Raw genomic sequence first — 14332 nt, 5'->3', positions numbered from 1 at the left:
AGCAGCAGCAGCCACTACCTTCTCAGAGTTTGCTTGACCCCTCTTAGGGCTCTGGCGTTTACACCCTCTGAAAAGTTCCCAGAATTCCAATCATAAACTATCTGAACCTGGGCAAAAATCCCACCCCTCCTAGAGCACAAGACAAATCATAGTCACCTGCTGTGAAGCAGCCTCTTACACCACACTTGGGATTAAAACAAAAACATGTTCACATAACATAACTAGGTTTTTAAAGAAACCTATTCTCACTACAGGGAGGTCTCTTATACTTTCTCATTACAGAGCCTGTTCCTTGCATTTTCTGCTCAACCCTCCTGGGTAGCTGTATTTGGCAGGTCAGTATTGTGCCTATAACTAGATATTTCCAGTTCTTCCTTTCCCAAATACAACTCATTGTTTCCTTCGTGTAATGTTCTAGCTAAGACTTCTGGTATTGTAAGAGTGGAGGGCACAGCCACCTTTGTCTTGGTCCCAGTTGCAGTAGAAATGCTTCCAGGTCTCCCTTCATTTACTATGACGCTGGCTGTAGTTTTGCCTTGTGTGGCCTTTACTGACATGCGTCCTTTCCACTCCCATTGCTTCAGGACTGGGGGGGGGGGGGAGCAACGTTGGGTTTTACCAAAGTTTTTAAACATCTTTTGAAATGATTCTGTGATGTAGACACACATTGAGTCCACTTAAGTGATGGATTACATTGATTTGTGGATGTTGAGCGATTTCTGGAATGACTCCAACTTGGTTGTAGTGAATGATGTTTTTTTTGTTGTTGAGTTCTTGAATTTGGTTTGCAATTTTTTCTGATAATTCTTGTGTTTTTCATTGGGGAGATTGATTTATGATCTCTCTCTCTCTCTCTTTCTCTGTGTGTGTTTGTTTGTGTATGTGTGATTTAAGTGTGTCTTTACCTAGTTTTGAAATCACTATAACACTGGTTTTGTAAAAAGACTTTGGAAGTGTTCATTCCTTTTCTACTTTATGGGATAGTTTGAGAAGCCATGGTATTAATACTTTGAAGGTCATGTAGAATTTACCAGTGAGTTCATATGGGCCTGGACTGGTGTGGTACTCACAGTATGCAGCCTGGAGAAGGCAGAGCAAAGTCCCAAACCTGAGTCCTTAGCCCATGTTTCCTTTTGGGGCATCAGACTCCGTCCAGTTCACACCAGACTGAAAGCAGGGTCTGGGACGAATGCTGTGGTCGCTGGTCTCCTTTCTGGGTTCCTGGGCTCCAGGGATGTACAACTTAGACAGGAAGTCAGGAATGGGGATCTACAATCCATCTTTCCCCCTTGGGGTGTCTGCACCCCAGGCAGGAAGAGGAATGCAAAGCCCAGGAGGAACAGGATCCAGTCTATTGGGAAGGGAGGAAGAAGACAAAGATCTTCAGGAGTCTTAATGCCACAGCTCATCTATGTGAAGGCCTTCCGGGTGGTGGTCTTTAGTGAAACAGCTCTCTGAGACAATCTTAGCTTGTTCAGATTGCTTTATTAAGGGTAGATATGGACACACACACTTTATTCAGGTATACTTTTCAGGGTTCAGGGGGAATGAGAATATGCGTGAAGACAAGATCATTAGCTGAAAGCTAAGGCTATCTAGATACCTCATTAGCATGGAGAGGAACTCCAGGGGCTAAGGCTGAATGACCGCGGTCCTTTCAGTTGGTGGTCTCAGAGCAGGCAAGAGGACCTGGGAGGGGGCAGCTCCACTCCAACCATCTCAGATCTCAGATTTCTGGAGTTTGAGCATATCCTGGTAGTGCAGTCTTATATGCCCTACAGACTTCTTGTTTGCTTTTTAATTATTGCTTTTTTGTTTTTGGTTCAGTCCAATTCCAATTTGAATTTTTGAATTATTTCTTTCATCTTGGCTTAATTATGGTAAGCGGTATGTATCAAGAAATTCACCAATTCATTTTAGATTTTTGAATGTAGCAGAATCTGTGTCTGAAATTATTTATTTATTGTTGTGTATGTGTGTGCACGTATATAATAAGCATGCTGTGGCTTGCCAGTAGAGGTCAGTGACAACTTTGTGGAGTCAGTAATCTCTTTCACTTTTGAATGGGTTTCAGGGTCCATCTCCAGTTGCCAGCTTGTGTGCCAGGTGACTACCCACGGGTAGATTTATTTTTGGTGTTTTGACGATTCTTTATACTGATTTCTAGAGTAGCTGTACCAATTGGCACTCCCACTAACAGTGAACAAGGGTTCCTCTTTCTCTATGACCTGACAGCATCAGTTGTCAAGTTGTTCTGTTGGTCTTAGCCATTCTGACAGAGGTGAGAGGAAATCTCAAAGTCGTTATTTAGATTTGCATTTCTCTAACGGCTAAGCATGATGAACATTTGACTTGTTTCTTAGCCATTTTTACTTTTTCTATTGAGAATTCACTGTGTTGATCCCTAGCCCATTTTTTAAAAAATGTGCTCTTTGTTTCTTTGACTCTTGTGGTTGTTGTTGTTTAGTTCTTGGTGTTTTCTGGCCAGTCACCCTCTGTATAGCCAGTTGTCAAAGACTCTCTCCTGCCGTGGGTTTCTCCTTCACTTGCTGTTTCCCAGCTGCACAGAAACTTCTTAGTTTTATGAGTTCCCGCTTGCCAGTTGTTGGTCTTAAACCTGGGCACACAGAGTCCTATTCAGAAGCAAGTCCTTTCCCATGCCTGAATCTTGTAGAGCTCTGCCCATGGTTTATTTTCCTACCAGTTTTAGCACTTCAGGTTTCAGTTTGATGTCTTTGTTCCACCTGGGGCTAATTTTTTATCTGTGTGTAGGTTGTCATGGGGGTAATTTCATTCTCCTTTTTCAGCATCATTTATCAAATGCAGATGCTGTCATTTTTCCCATGTGTGATTTTCTGCTTCTGTCACATGCCAGATGGCTGTAGTTACAAGTATTCACATTTGGACTATCTGTTTTGTTCCAAGGTTCTATATAGTCTGGTTTTATACCAGTAGCACGTTGCATTCATTACTATAGCTCTGTAATGTGTCTTGAAGTCTGGAACGGCAATTCCTTGAGTATCATCCTTTTTGCTCAGCATTGCTTTGGCCATCTGTAGTCTTTTCTGGTTCCTATGAATTTTAGGACTTTTTTTTTTCTGTTTCTGTGAAGAATGGTGTGGGTATTTTGGTTTGGATTGAATGTCTAAAATGTTTTTGGTAGGATGGTCATATTCACAATATTAATTCTGTAAATGCATGAGCCTGGGATGCCCTTCCATTTTCAAGTGTCTTTCTCAGTCTCTTCCTTTGGAGACTTGAAGTTTTTCTGTAAGGCCTTTTCTCTCCTGGGTTAGGCTTTTTCAAGACATTTTATCGTCTTTGATGCCACAATAAATGGGTATGTACCCATGATCACTTTCTCAGTGTGTTTGTTGTGAGTGAATAAAAAGGCTACTGATTTTTTTTTAAGATTTATTTATTTATTATATGTAAGTACACTGTAGCTGTCTTCACATGCGCCAGGAAAGGGCATCAGATCTCATTACAGTTGGTTGTGAGCCACCATGTGGTTGCTGGGATTTGAACCTTTGGAAGAGCAGTCAGTATTCTTAACCTCTGAGCCATCTCTCCAGCCCAAGGCTGCTGATTTTTGTAAGTGGATTTTGTACTCTGCCACTTTAATTGCTATTTCCCAAATTTGTCTAGTGGAGGTGTTTGGAGTCTCTCATGTTTCGTGTCATATTTCCTACAAATAGGGATAGTTTGGCTTTTCCCTTTCTTATTTGTATCCATTTAATGTCTCCCTCATGATGTATTGCTCTGGCTGTGCTTCAAGTACTATACTGAAAAGTAGTAGGGATAATGGACAGCCCTGTCTCATTCCTGATTTCAGTAGGATTAATTTTTCTCCATTAAGGAAAATATTAAGCTGTGACATACAGCCTTTGTTATGTCGAGGTCCTGGTTCTCAGACTTTAACAGGAAAGTATGGTGGATTTCGTCAAAGGATTTTTATGAATCTATTGGGATGATTGTGTAATTTTTGTCTGCATCTATGATCATGTAATTTTTATCTTCATATATTGAGATGAGCACTTTTTAAAGATGATCATGTGACTTTGCTTTTTTTTTTTTTTTTAAAGTTTCACTCTCATTTGTTATTTGTTATTGATCTCATCTTGGTTTAACTTTGATAGTTTCTTTTAGATTTTCCAGCTTAGTGGGGCATAGATTTTTAAAGAATTTGCTTACCATGGTCTACATTTCTTTGGTGTCTCTTGTAGTGTTCATGTTGCAATGTCCCTGTTTGTGCCTGATTCTCTTAGTTTGGGTCATCTCTTAGTTGGGCAAGGGTCTATCAGTCTTGCTTGTTTATCTTTCCAGCTCTTAGAGCTATTGAGCTTTTGCATTATTTTCTTTGTTTCTATTTTATTAATTTCTGCTTTGATTTTTTTTTTTTTATTTCTTGCTGTCTATTGGATTTGAGTTTGGTTTGTTCTCATTTTTTCCCAAATTCTTGAATCGCAGTATTAAGTCATTAATTTGTGCTCTGTTTGTTTCTTAGGTAAACAGGGCTGTAAACTTTCCTCTTGGGACTGCTTTTAATGTGTCTTGAAGGTCGGTTGTGGTATGTGTTCATTTTTACTTAGTCCCAGAAGTATTTTGATTTCTTCTTTAACCCACCCATAATTCAGTAATGAGTTGTTGATGTCTGTAAGTTTACACTTACTAGAGTTTTTAGTTTGGTTTGTTTTTTTTTTTTGCTGTCCATTTTGTTTTATTGCATAATGGTTGGATAGGATATGTGGGTCTATTTAAATTTTCTATATTTGTTGAAGTTTTCTTTGTGTCTATTTTAGAGAGGGGGGCTTCTGTGTGCTGCTGAGAAAATGTATATTCCTTGGTCCATTTGATGTAGGATATCCTTTAATTCTGAGGTTTCTGGGATTTTTGTTTTGTTTTGTTTTGGTTTTGGTTTTTGGTTTGGGTTTTTTTGTTTTGTTTTGTTTTGTTTTTTAGGTTTTTTGAGACAGGGTTTCTCTGTGTAGCCCTGGCTGTCCTGGAACTCACTCTGTAGACCAGGCTGGCCTCAAACTCAGAAATCCGCCTGCCTCTGCCTCCCAAGTGCTGGGATTAAAGGTGTGCACCACCACCGCCCAGCTGTTTTGTTGTTGTTGTTGTTGTTGTTGTTTGTTTGGTTGGTTGGTTGTTTTTGTTGTTGTTGTTGTTCACTTAACCTATTAGAGAAGATAGGGTGTTGAAATCAGCTATTATTGAGTTTGTGTTTATCTGTGACTTTAATTCCATTGGTATGTTTTTTTTTTTTTATAAAATGTGGTGCACCAGAATTTCATGCATATATATTTAGTATTGTAACATTTCCTGATTGATTCCTTGATTAGTATGAAATACCTTTGTCTCTTTTTGGCTGTAGTTTGAGGTCTACTTTGTTGGGTGTTAGAATGAAAACACCTGCTTGCTCCCTGGTCTTGTCTGCTTAGAATACTTTTATTCTTTCTCTTTAAGGTGGTGCTGATCTTTAAGACTAATGTGGGGTTTCTGTAGACAACAGATAGATGGGTTTCGTTTCTTAGTAAATGCAGCGAGGTTGTTCCTTTTGATTGGAGAGTTGGGGCGGCTCATATTTAAAGTCATTATTGAAAGGTGTGTGTGTCAATGACAGTCATTTCCTGGCTTGAGTTCTTAGACATTCTTTGCATTCCATTAACTATAGCTTCACTTGTTTTCTTTCTAGAGTCTCTCGGCTCTACTTATTCTTCTCTTTAAAGTATTGCTTTAACATTTTTTGTACAATATGAAAATTTTAGGCTGTTTATGTCAAAGGAAGTTTTCTTTTCTCTTTCAGTTATAACAGATACTTCTCTGAAATGTTGGGAACTAAACTAAAGGGTCAAAACATGTTAGGTAAACCATCCTCTGAATAAAATCTAAAATTCCTGATTGACTACAATTTTACTTTTTTGTAGGCCAATATTTTCTCCTAAAACATGTCTCTCCTTAACCAGTGTTTTACTCTGTGAACGTATTACTTGTGCGGGGTTGGGTCTTTCGGTTTGTTTTTGTGATTCTCCTATAAAGACACACAGTTTCAATTGCCATGTCGACTGTCTAGTTTTATGTCAACTTAACAGAAGCTAGAGTCATCAAAGGGGAGGGAACCTCAATTCAGAAAATGTCTTCATAAAATAGGGCTTGTAGGGCATTTTCTTAGTTAATGATTGATGTGGAGGGGGGTCTAACCCATTGTGTATGGGGTCACCCTGGGCTAGTGGTTCTGGGTTTTATGAGAAAGCAGGCTGAGCAAGCCTTGGGAACAAGCCAGTAAGCAGCATCCCTCCATGGCCTCTGTGTCAGCTCCTGCCTCTAGGTTCCTGCCCTGTTTCAGTTCCTGCCCTCACTGATTTTTATGATGAACTGTTACATGGAACTGTGAATGATGTAAACCCTCTCCACCCCAGTTGCTTTTGGTCATGGTGTTTCGCCACAGCAATAGTAACCCTAACTAATCACCAAGTTCTAAATTGGCAGATAATTTTGATTTTATTCTTGTAGACATTAAAGAGTAGGAAATAAAACACACAAATTACATCCTCATCAACTTTTCATTGGGAGTAAAAAACCTAGGGGCTGGGAATGTGGCACCAGTGTTAAGGGTTCTTGCCTAGCACGCATGAAACCCTGAGTTTGATCCCTAGACCCTCACACACTGTGTACCTATAATCTCAGCACTCAGCAGGTGGATACAGAAGTTGGGTCATCCTTAGCTACAGAGTGAGTTTGAGGTCAACCTAGGCAAAATGAGACCCTGTCTAAGCTGTACCCACCCCCAAACACACACACACACACACACACACACACACACACACACACATCTAACAAACAAAAAAGGTAAACTAAACTGCCCCCTGACAGATAAAGTGATACATTCTTTCAAGTAAATCAAGTAGTGGGGGATGGGGTGGGAAAGTGACTGCCGTTGTCAACAGTGTGGCAATGAAACACTTTCACTGTACAGGAAGTTTCTGGTGAAGCCTGGCAGATGAGGGAGTATGAGATTTGGGGTGTGGTGGGAAGCACTTTAGGAAGGGGCTCTGGATGTCTGCTAATTTGTCCTAGACCCCAGGTCCCCCTCATCCTGCCAGACAGGGTTTCTCTATGTAGCTCTTACTTTCCTAGAACTCGCTCTGTAGACCCAGGCTGGCCTCAACTCAGAGATCCACCTGCCTCTGTCTCCTGAGTTTTAGGATCAAAGGCAGGAACTGCCCAACACGGATTCTTTGTTCTACTTTTCCGTCTATAAACTCCACAGCTTTAAGAGCTTCCAGATTAGGTCTTGGCAGCAGTTGCTGTTTTGTTTTATCCCACCTGTGTTGGATTTAAGTAAAATAGCCAGCAGTGCGATAAGATACATGAACAGCATCACATGTAAGCCAAGGGCTTCCCAAGACAATGACTGTACTTGAAAGGTTGTGTGTGTGTGTGTGTGTGTGTGTGTGTGTGTGTGTGTGCTTCCCCTATCAATATGCCCTGGGTGACTCATTCACATACAGAATTCCTTTAGAACGCCAAAACCCTCAGATGCTCAAATCCTAACTATAAAATGATGTAATTTTTTTGCCTCTAACCTATATGGCCTGTATGCATCTTACCAGCTTCTCCACCCCACCCCTTTCTCTTTTTAATATGAGTCTCACTATTTGCTCTGGCTGGCCACAAACTCCGGGCTCAAATGATCCTCCTGCCTCAACCTGAGTAGCTCCCAAATAGTCATATACACAAACACACCAACACCCACCCACCCCCTTCTCTATACTGTAACTCCTCTCTGGGTGATATTCAAATGCCAACTAGGATAACATGCTAAGCTATATCTAAGTTTGAATATGACCAGCACTGCTTTAAGGCCAAGCTGGTACTCATTGGACAAGCCACAACTGCAATTGCTCCTTGGAACCATGACATCAAAATGCCTGTCGACATTTTTTTTTTTGGTTTTTTGAGACAATTTTTCTTGGCTGTCTTGTCTGCTAGCTGTTGTTACTGCAGTGCACTGATGAATTCTCTACTTTTGCCTTTTCTGTCTTGGTGAATTATTTCACTGCTCCACATCATGGGTACCTGTCTGCCAGAGTTTGACACCTAGCTGTTATCCTGTTTAAGGTATAACAGGAGAGAGGTGTCTAATTACTCGGTAGATACAATTTGAGCAGAAGATCAATATTTTCTCTTCTGAGTTGGTTTACTGCACGTCTGTGTAACCCTCAGATAGGGGAGCTGAATGCATTATAGCTCTATACTGTTCCTACTTAATAGTAACCAGTGTGTGTAATGTGGCTAGTACGAATTGAATTGCTATACCAAACCTGTATGTGTAACACGATATTTCAAAGCCAATGCAAAAATTTGACTTGATATTCTGTCTTTATTGGCTTGTTTGTTAAAATTAATTTTATCTTTCTTGATGCAAAATATTGTACAAAATGTAGCCACTAAAAAAAATTCGTATGCCGGCTGGCATTCTAGTTCAATAGGATAACGCTGAATAAGATCCGAGGGAAGGAATCCCACTCTGTATTCTTGCCGCGCCCAATCTCCAGCTGTGGCACTGCAGTACCCAACACAGTCGCCAAGATGGCAGGCTCTGCAGAAACGCCCACACTAGGAACTCCACGGACCAACAAACAGAACCTAGAAACCCTCCTTGCAGAGAACGCGCAGACGCAGGCCCTACCCTGCCCCACCCCGTCCGTCGTCCCGCCTCTTTGCGGCAGAGCTCAGGCCGGTGCAAACCGGTTCAGTGGCCTGACAGACACTCAGTTTTACCCAATCCTCAGCACGCCCCGCCTTCCAAGGAGCGACTGGAAACGTCAAATCGCTGGCGTCTCCGGAGGCGGTTCGAAAGCCTATAATAGGCGCAGACTGTGTCTCAGACTGGCAAACCACCAATGGTGTGACGGGGGGCGGGATCCTGTTGGCCCAACCCCCTTGCCTTCCGCATTTCTCCGGAGCCAGCGAGCGAGAGGAGGGCTGATGGGCGGGGCCTAGAGCAGCGGAGCCTGCGCACTAAGGCCACCGGCCTGGGTGACGTTATCCTTTCCCGCGGACAGCCCCGCCCCATCCCGCCCCGCCCCGCCCCGCCCTCCTCGAAGTCAGAGGGTGCTGCGCGTGTGGTGGGTGCTGCTGTCGCGTGCCTGGGTTCTCAGCGCGGTCTTTGTCCCCCAGCTTTGTTCTCGCCGCCCTGGCGTCGTCCTCGCCCCCGTCGCCGCCTGCCCCGCGCGCCCGGGCCTTGCCCGCCATGGTGGCCAGGCCGGAGCCTGAGGTCGAGGCCATGGACGCTGAGCTGGCGGTGCCGCCGCCTGGCTGCTCGCACCTGGGCAGCTTCAAGGTGGACAACTGGAAGCAAAACCTGCGGGCCATCTACCAATGCTTCGTGTGGAGCGGAACTGCCGAGGCTCGCAAGCGCAAGGTGAGCCCAAGGCTTGCGCCACTCTGCGGGCTGGGAAGCCGGGAGTGTAGGTGGGAGAGGAGAAGCCTGGTAGTCGTGGGGAGGGAGCCTGGCCTTGCGGGGAGGGCGTGAAGGGAAGCCTTGCCGTGAGGGGGTGGGGCAGAGGAAAGGGCAAGGCGAAGCCTCGCGGTGCAGGGAAGGGGCTAGAGGAAGCATCCTGGTGCAGGAAGGGGGACCAGGGAGAGCCTTGCAACGTGGGGAGGGGGCTAGAGGAAGCGTCGTGGTGCGGGTAGGGGGCTAGCGGAAGCATCACGGTGCTGGGAGGGGGTAAGGGACCGCCTAGTGGACGCTATTAGGAGTATGGTGGTGGAAACCTCGAAGGGAGGGGGATCTGAGCTAAAATGAGTGGGAGGAAGATCTGTCTGGACGTTCCATCGCGGGGTATTTGTCTGTAAAGGTCGCGTTAGGGGGGTCGGGGTCTGCAGGGTAGTTCTGTGGATAACAGCTCGTTCCCGGGGCTGAGACCCTCCGCGAACACCTGAGGCTGGCAGGGCCTCCGCGCACTGGAGTTGAGAAGCGAGATTTTTAGTATGTAGGAGGTGATTGACAACCGCAGCCTTCGAGATAGTGGCTATTTTGTTGTTTTGGGTCCTGTAAATCCCAGCAACTATGATTATTTTATTAGTGATTTGGGATGGGAAAACGTTATTTTCTAATCTTTAAAAAGAAACAACTTCATGATTACAATTTGATTTTGACGGTGAAAAGTGGAGTAGAGAATTTTGATTGTTTCTATCTTGAGTAGCATTTTATTACGGGAGAACTTACAAATCCGCTGGGTGTCTCATGTTGAGCATCAAATTCTCCCTCTTTAGTTTTTCCGAGACAGAGCTTCTCTCTATAGCCCTTGGCATTCTTAAACTCGATCTGTAGACCAGGCTGGCCTCGAACTCGCAGAGATCTGCAGGGCCTCTGCTTCCAGAACGATGGTGGGATTAAAGGTGACTGCAAACCGCCTCCCACCCCCATCCCGGCCTAAATTCCCCCTTTTTAAATCATCGTGCCACAATATAAGTCTTTTAGGGCGTTAAAGGCTTATGTTCTGTAACAGAGAGTCTGTTAGGATTGGAGCAAGAGTTTTGGTAATAGAAGCATATGATAAAAAAAAAAAAAATACTAGAGTTGGCTTACTTTGTATTTTGAGACAGGATTCTTTCTCTGTGGTCCAGACTGGCCTTAAACGCCCAGTCTTACTGTCTCAGCCTTCTGAGGACTGGGATCACAGAGGTAAACCATCACTGATCCATTCTGTTGCCTCTTGGATTGCGGTGTGCTGTGAAGTCGTTTTTTACACTGGGATTCAATGGAGGAATCTTTCCCTTTCTCTTTCCTTGTTTTGCTTTCTCTGTCTCCCCAGACTCTTAGTTTTGTATAGCATCACACAAGGAAATGAAAAGTTTCCTTTTTAATTAGGACTGCTCAGCTCAATATTTAAATCTCCACCGTGCCATGAGTTCTTTATTAAGTGACCTTCACAGCCAAGAGCTCAGACACCAGGACCACACTCAGAAGTTGTGTTGTTTTGGTGGACTAAAGTAGGAAGTGAAGGCAGATAGCTGTGCTCTGAAGGTGCCCAAACTTAAGGTTGTGGACAAAACTTCACTCCTGACTCTCCGACTTAGAATGTTTTCATTTTACAAGTCAGTGATTCTTAAAAAAAAAAAAAAAAAAAGGCTTGGCCCTGCATGGTGGTGAAAAGAAAAAAAAGAATACAAATGACCAGTAAATATCTGGGAAGGATTTCATCCTAAACTACCAGAGCATGGCTGGTTAAAACCATGCTGAAATTCCATCTTACCCCAGGCAAACTAGTTACCCTCAAGGAGGAGAGCAAATGCATGGAGAAGCCTTATGCACACTGCAGTGGGGGTGTAGACTGGGACCAGCCTGCCATCAGCCAGTGCAGAGCTAGCTCTGTGAGCTGGTGGAATGAAGTGAAAGTTAACCTCCAATAGGCCATGCAGGGAGCCTTTGCCACCAAATCCACATGAAGGTAAGGTGCTGGCTCTCCTAAGTCACACCCCACAGGCTGCAAACAACCCTGACAGACACCTCCAGTGCTTCTCCACTTTTTTTTAAGTTGTCATATAGCGGTTCCATTATGATACCTTTTTTTTTGTTGTCGTTTGTTTTTCGAGACAGGGTTTCCCTGTGTAGCCCTGGCTGTCCTTGAACTCAGAAATCCGCTTGCCTCTGCCTCCCAAGTGCTGGGATTAAAGGCGTGCGCCACCACTGCCCAGCTTTTGTTTGTTTTGCTCAAGTCAGGGTTTTATCTCTGTCAGACAGCACTTCTGTTCTCTATGGTCATTGCAGATTACAGTGTGTTGACTAGCTGATGGTGTTGGGAGGGAAGCTGGCCTGGCTTTTTTTTTTTTTTTTTTTTTATCTATTAGGTCAGGAAGATGTGTCTTCCATACAAGTATCAAACCTGCAGTTCTGCCTTATTCTCTTGTGGTCTGTACGGTAGAGCGTCACGGACTGGCGAGAGGCAGGCAGGCGGTCCATGGGGACTTTCTTGCTCTCAGACTAGCGTCATAGAGACGGCTTATTTTGTATGTTGGAGTCATGCCCCTGAGAAGACACAGGTTATTTCACAGTTTTAAACTGCTCATCCATCAGATGTGGTGACCCTTTAAATTATTGCAGGGTTCACCTATGAGTTTATCTAAGTTTGCTCTTCGTCCTTGTTTTGCATCCTGCTTTTTAAGCCATATGTTAGAGGATGTGTATATCTTGGTGATGTAATAGAAAAGACAGAAAGGACCAGTGTGGCTCGGTGTATAGAGGCTCTTGCCACTGAACCGGGTGGCCTGAGTTTGATCCCAGGACCCACTTGTGGTAAGAGCCAGCTTCCACAGGTGGTTGGTTTCTGACCTGCACACCCCCTTCGACACTACACTTTCGAACACAATACAATACATTTAAAGACAGCAGCCCATCTCTTCCTGTCAGTCCTTACTCTCATCTTGGTGGTGTCTGCTAAGGCTTTCATGGCGTTTGCAGTGCTGCCTGCCTCTGTATTTTAATGTGATGGGAGCATGTGGTGTGAACTTACTGTGTAGCTCCTTTCTCAGTGTTGTGTCTGTTGAGATTCATTCACGAGACAAGTTATAGCCTGTTTTTCTGCACAATACTCTGCAGAAGTCTAGGAGTTTTACAGCTTATAAGTTCAGTTTAATGTGTATCTTTTATTTAGAAAAAGAAACCTACAATAAGTAATGTCAGAAAACAATTGTCATACTTTCCATTGGTTCATTTTTACCATTCTTTACTTTATGTGTGTATTTGCCTGATGTATGTCTATATACCACTGTGGGCCTCTACAGAGGCCAGAAGAGGGCATCAGAGTCCCTGGGGCTGGAGTTACAGGAAGTTGTGAGTTGCTGTGTTGTTGTTGGGGATTGGGCTCGGGTCCTCAAGAGCAGACAGGACTTTTTTAACTGTTGTGCCATCTCCAGGTCCAGTTTAACACCCCCCCCCCCGGTTGTATAAGAATTGGCTGGTGACATCTCTGTAATTATTGCCATTGCCGCCATAAGAATGAGGGCATAGTCTGTGACGATAATAATGAACAGTGTCCAGGAATAACGAGGGAATGTGGCTATCTCATATGTAGTCCATACTCAAATACTGACATGTATTGTTTCCAGATACTAAACTCCCTGAGCTAACCTATAATAATAGTTTCATCATCATCATCATCATCAGAAGAAGAAATGATAATAATAATAATGATGATGATGATGGCTGGGACCACATGATGATGATGATGATGATGATGGTGGTGGTGATGATGGTGATGGCGGCGGCGGCAGATTTAGCAGAAAAAAAACAGGAAACAACTACAAAATAAACAAAAACAATCCAGAAACCTAGTAGTCCAAGTACATCAGACAGAGCAGGATGCTGCCTTTAATGGGTGAAGGAGCAGGAGAGTATGAGCTGGATGTGGAGTATTCAGTGCTGTGAGGTTTTGTGCCTACCTTTACCAGATTTTGGCACATTACATCTGTTCCCTGTCCTCCCCAGCCACAGTCTGCAGGGATTTGCTTGTTCTGTGTGTTTTGTAGCCTGTGGCCCCATGTCCTTGCCCATATCAGCTTGTCTTGGTTACAGAGAGGTGTCACTGTTTATCTATTGGTTGATTTGGTAGGTACTTGGTGTATTTGGCTGTTCTGAGTACCATTGTTATTTTGCCTGGTGATGTAGCGTCCACGGGTGATTCTGTTTAAGTCCGTTCTTGCTGTGAATAGTTACAGAAAATGGGCTTTGTTCTGTCTCCCCTCCTGCAGTTATCCTATGGAGTTCTATGAAGACTGTGGGAAAGCTTGTATGTGTGCTTAGATGGTAGTAATTTCAGATCGGACTTGGGTGCCTTTTGTTTTTATCAGGTGTAAGCAATTCATCCTTACTGTTGATATCTCTGTCATACTGTGCCCTGGCTGCCCAGTGAGCATTCCATACCTCTTCCTCTTTCTGTACTTGACCCACAGTGCTACAAATTGGCATATGTGTGGGTAGTGTGAATATTTAGACTTGTCTACCACTGTGTTCATAGTTGCTGTGATTGTCTTGCTGGGTTTCTGTGGTCTCTTTCTTGACAGTGGACTTTTCTCTTTTGTTCCTGTATATTGCTTTGACTCATGTCTCTCTTCTTGGGTTGTTTTATTCTGTTTGTTTCTGTTTTTTTTTTTTTTTTTTTTTTTTTTTTTTAAAAAAGATTTATATCTTTATTCTCAGCTGACGTGGTGGTGCCTGTCTTCAGACACAGCGCTCGGGAGGCAGAGGCAAGCAGATTTCTGAGTTCAAGGCCAGCCTGGTCTGCAAAGTGAGTTCCAGGACAGCCAGGGCTACACAGAGAAA

At 43.7% G+C, this 14332-nt stretch overlaps 1 protein-coding gene across 1 annotated transcript in view; it reads left to right on the top strand.

Moving 5' to 3' along the window:
* Positions 1-9091: 9091 nt before the first annotated feature.
* Usp22 (ubiquitin specific peptidase 22) overlaps positions 9092-14332 on the top strand; it is a 24719-nt gene continuing 19478 nt past the window's right edge. The window contains exon 1 of the mRNA XM_021212349.2: positions 9092-9430. Within this exon, the coding sequence (XP_021068008.1) occupies positions 9260-9430 (171 nt within the window). The 5' untranslated portion in view covers positions 9092-9259. The remainder of the gene's footprint in view (positions 9431-14332) is intronic.

This window comes from Mus pahari, chromosome 14 (assembly GCF_900095145.1).
Source record: "Mus pahari chromosome 14, PAHARI_EIJ_v1.1, whole genome shotgun sequence".
In the NCBI taxonomy this organism is placed as follows: Eukaryota; Metazoa; Chordata; class Mammalia; order Rodentia; family Muridae; genus Mus; species Mus pahari.
This window is presented reverse-complemented; position numbering and strand designations above follow the sequence as displayed.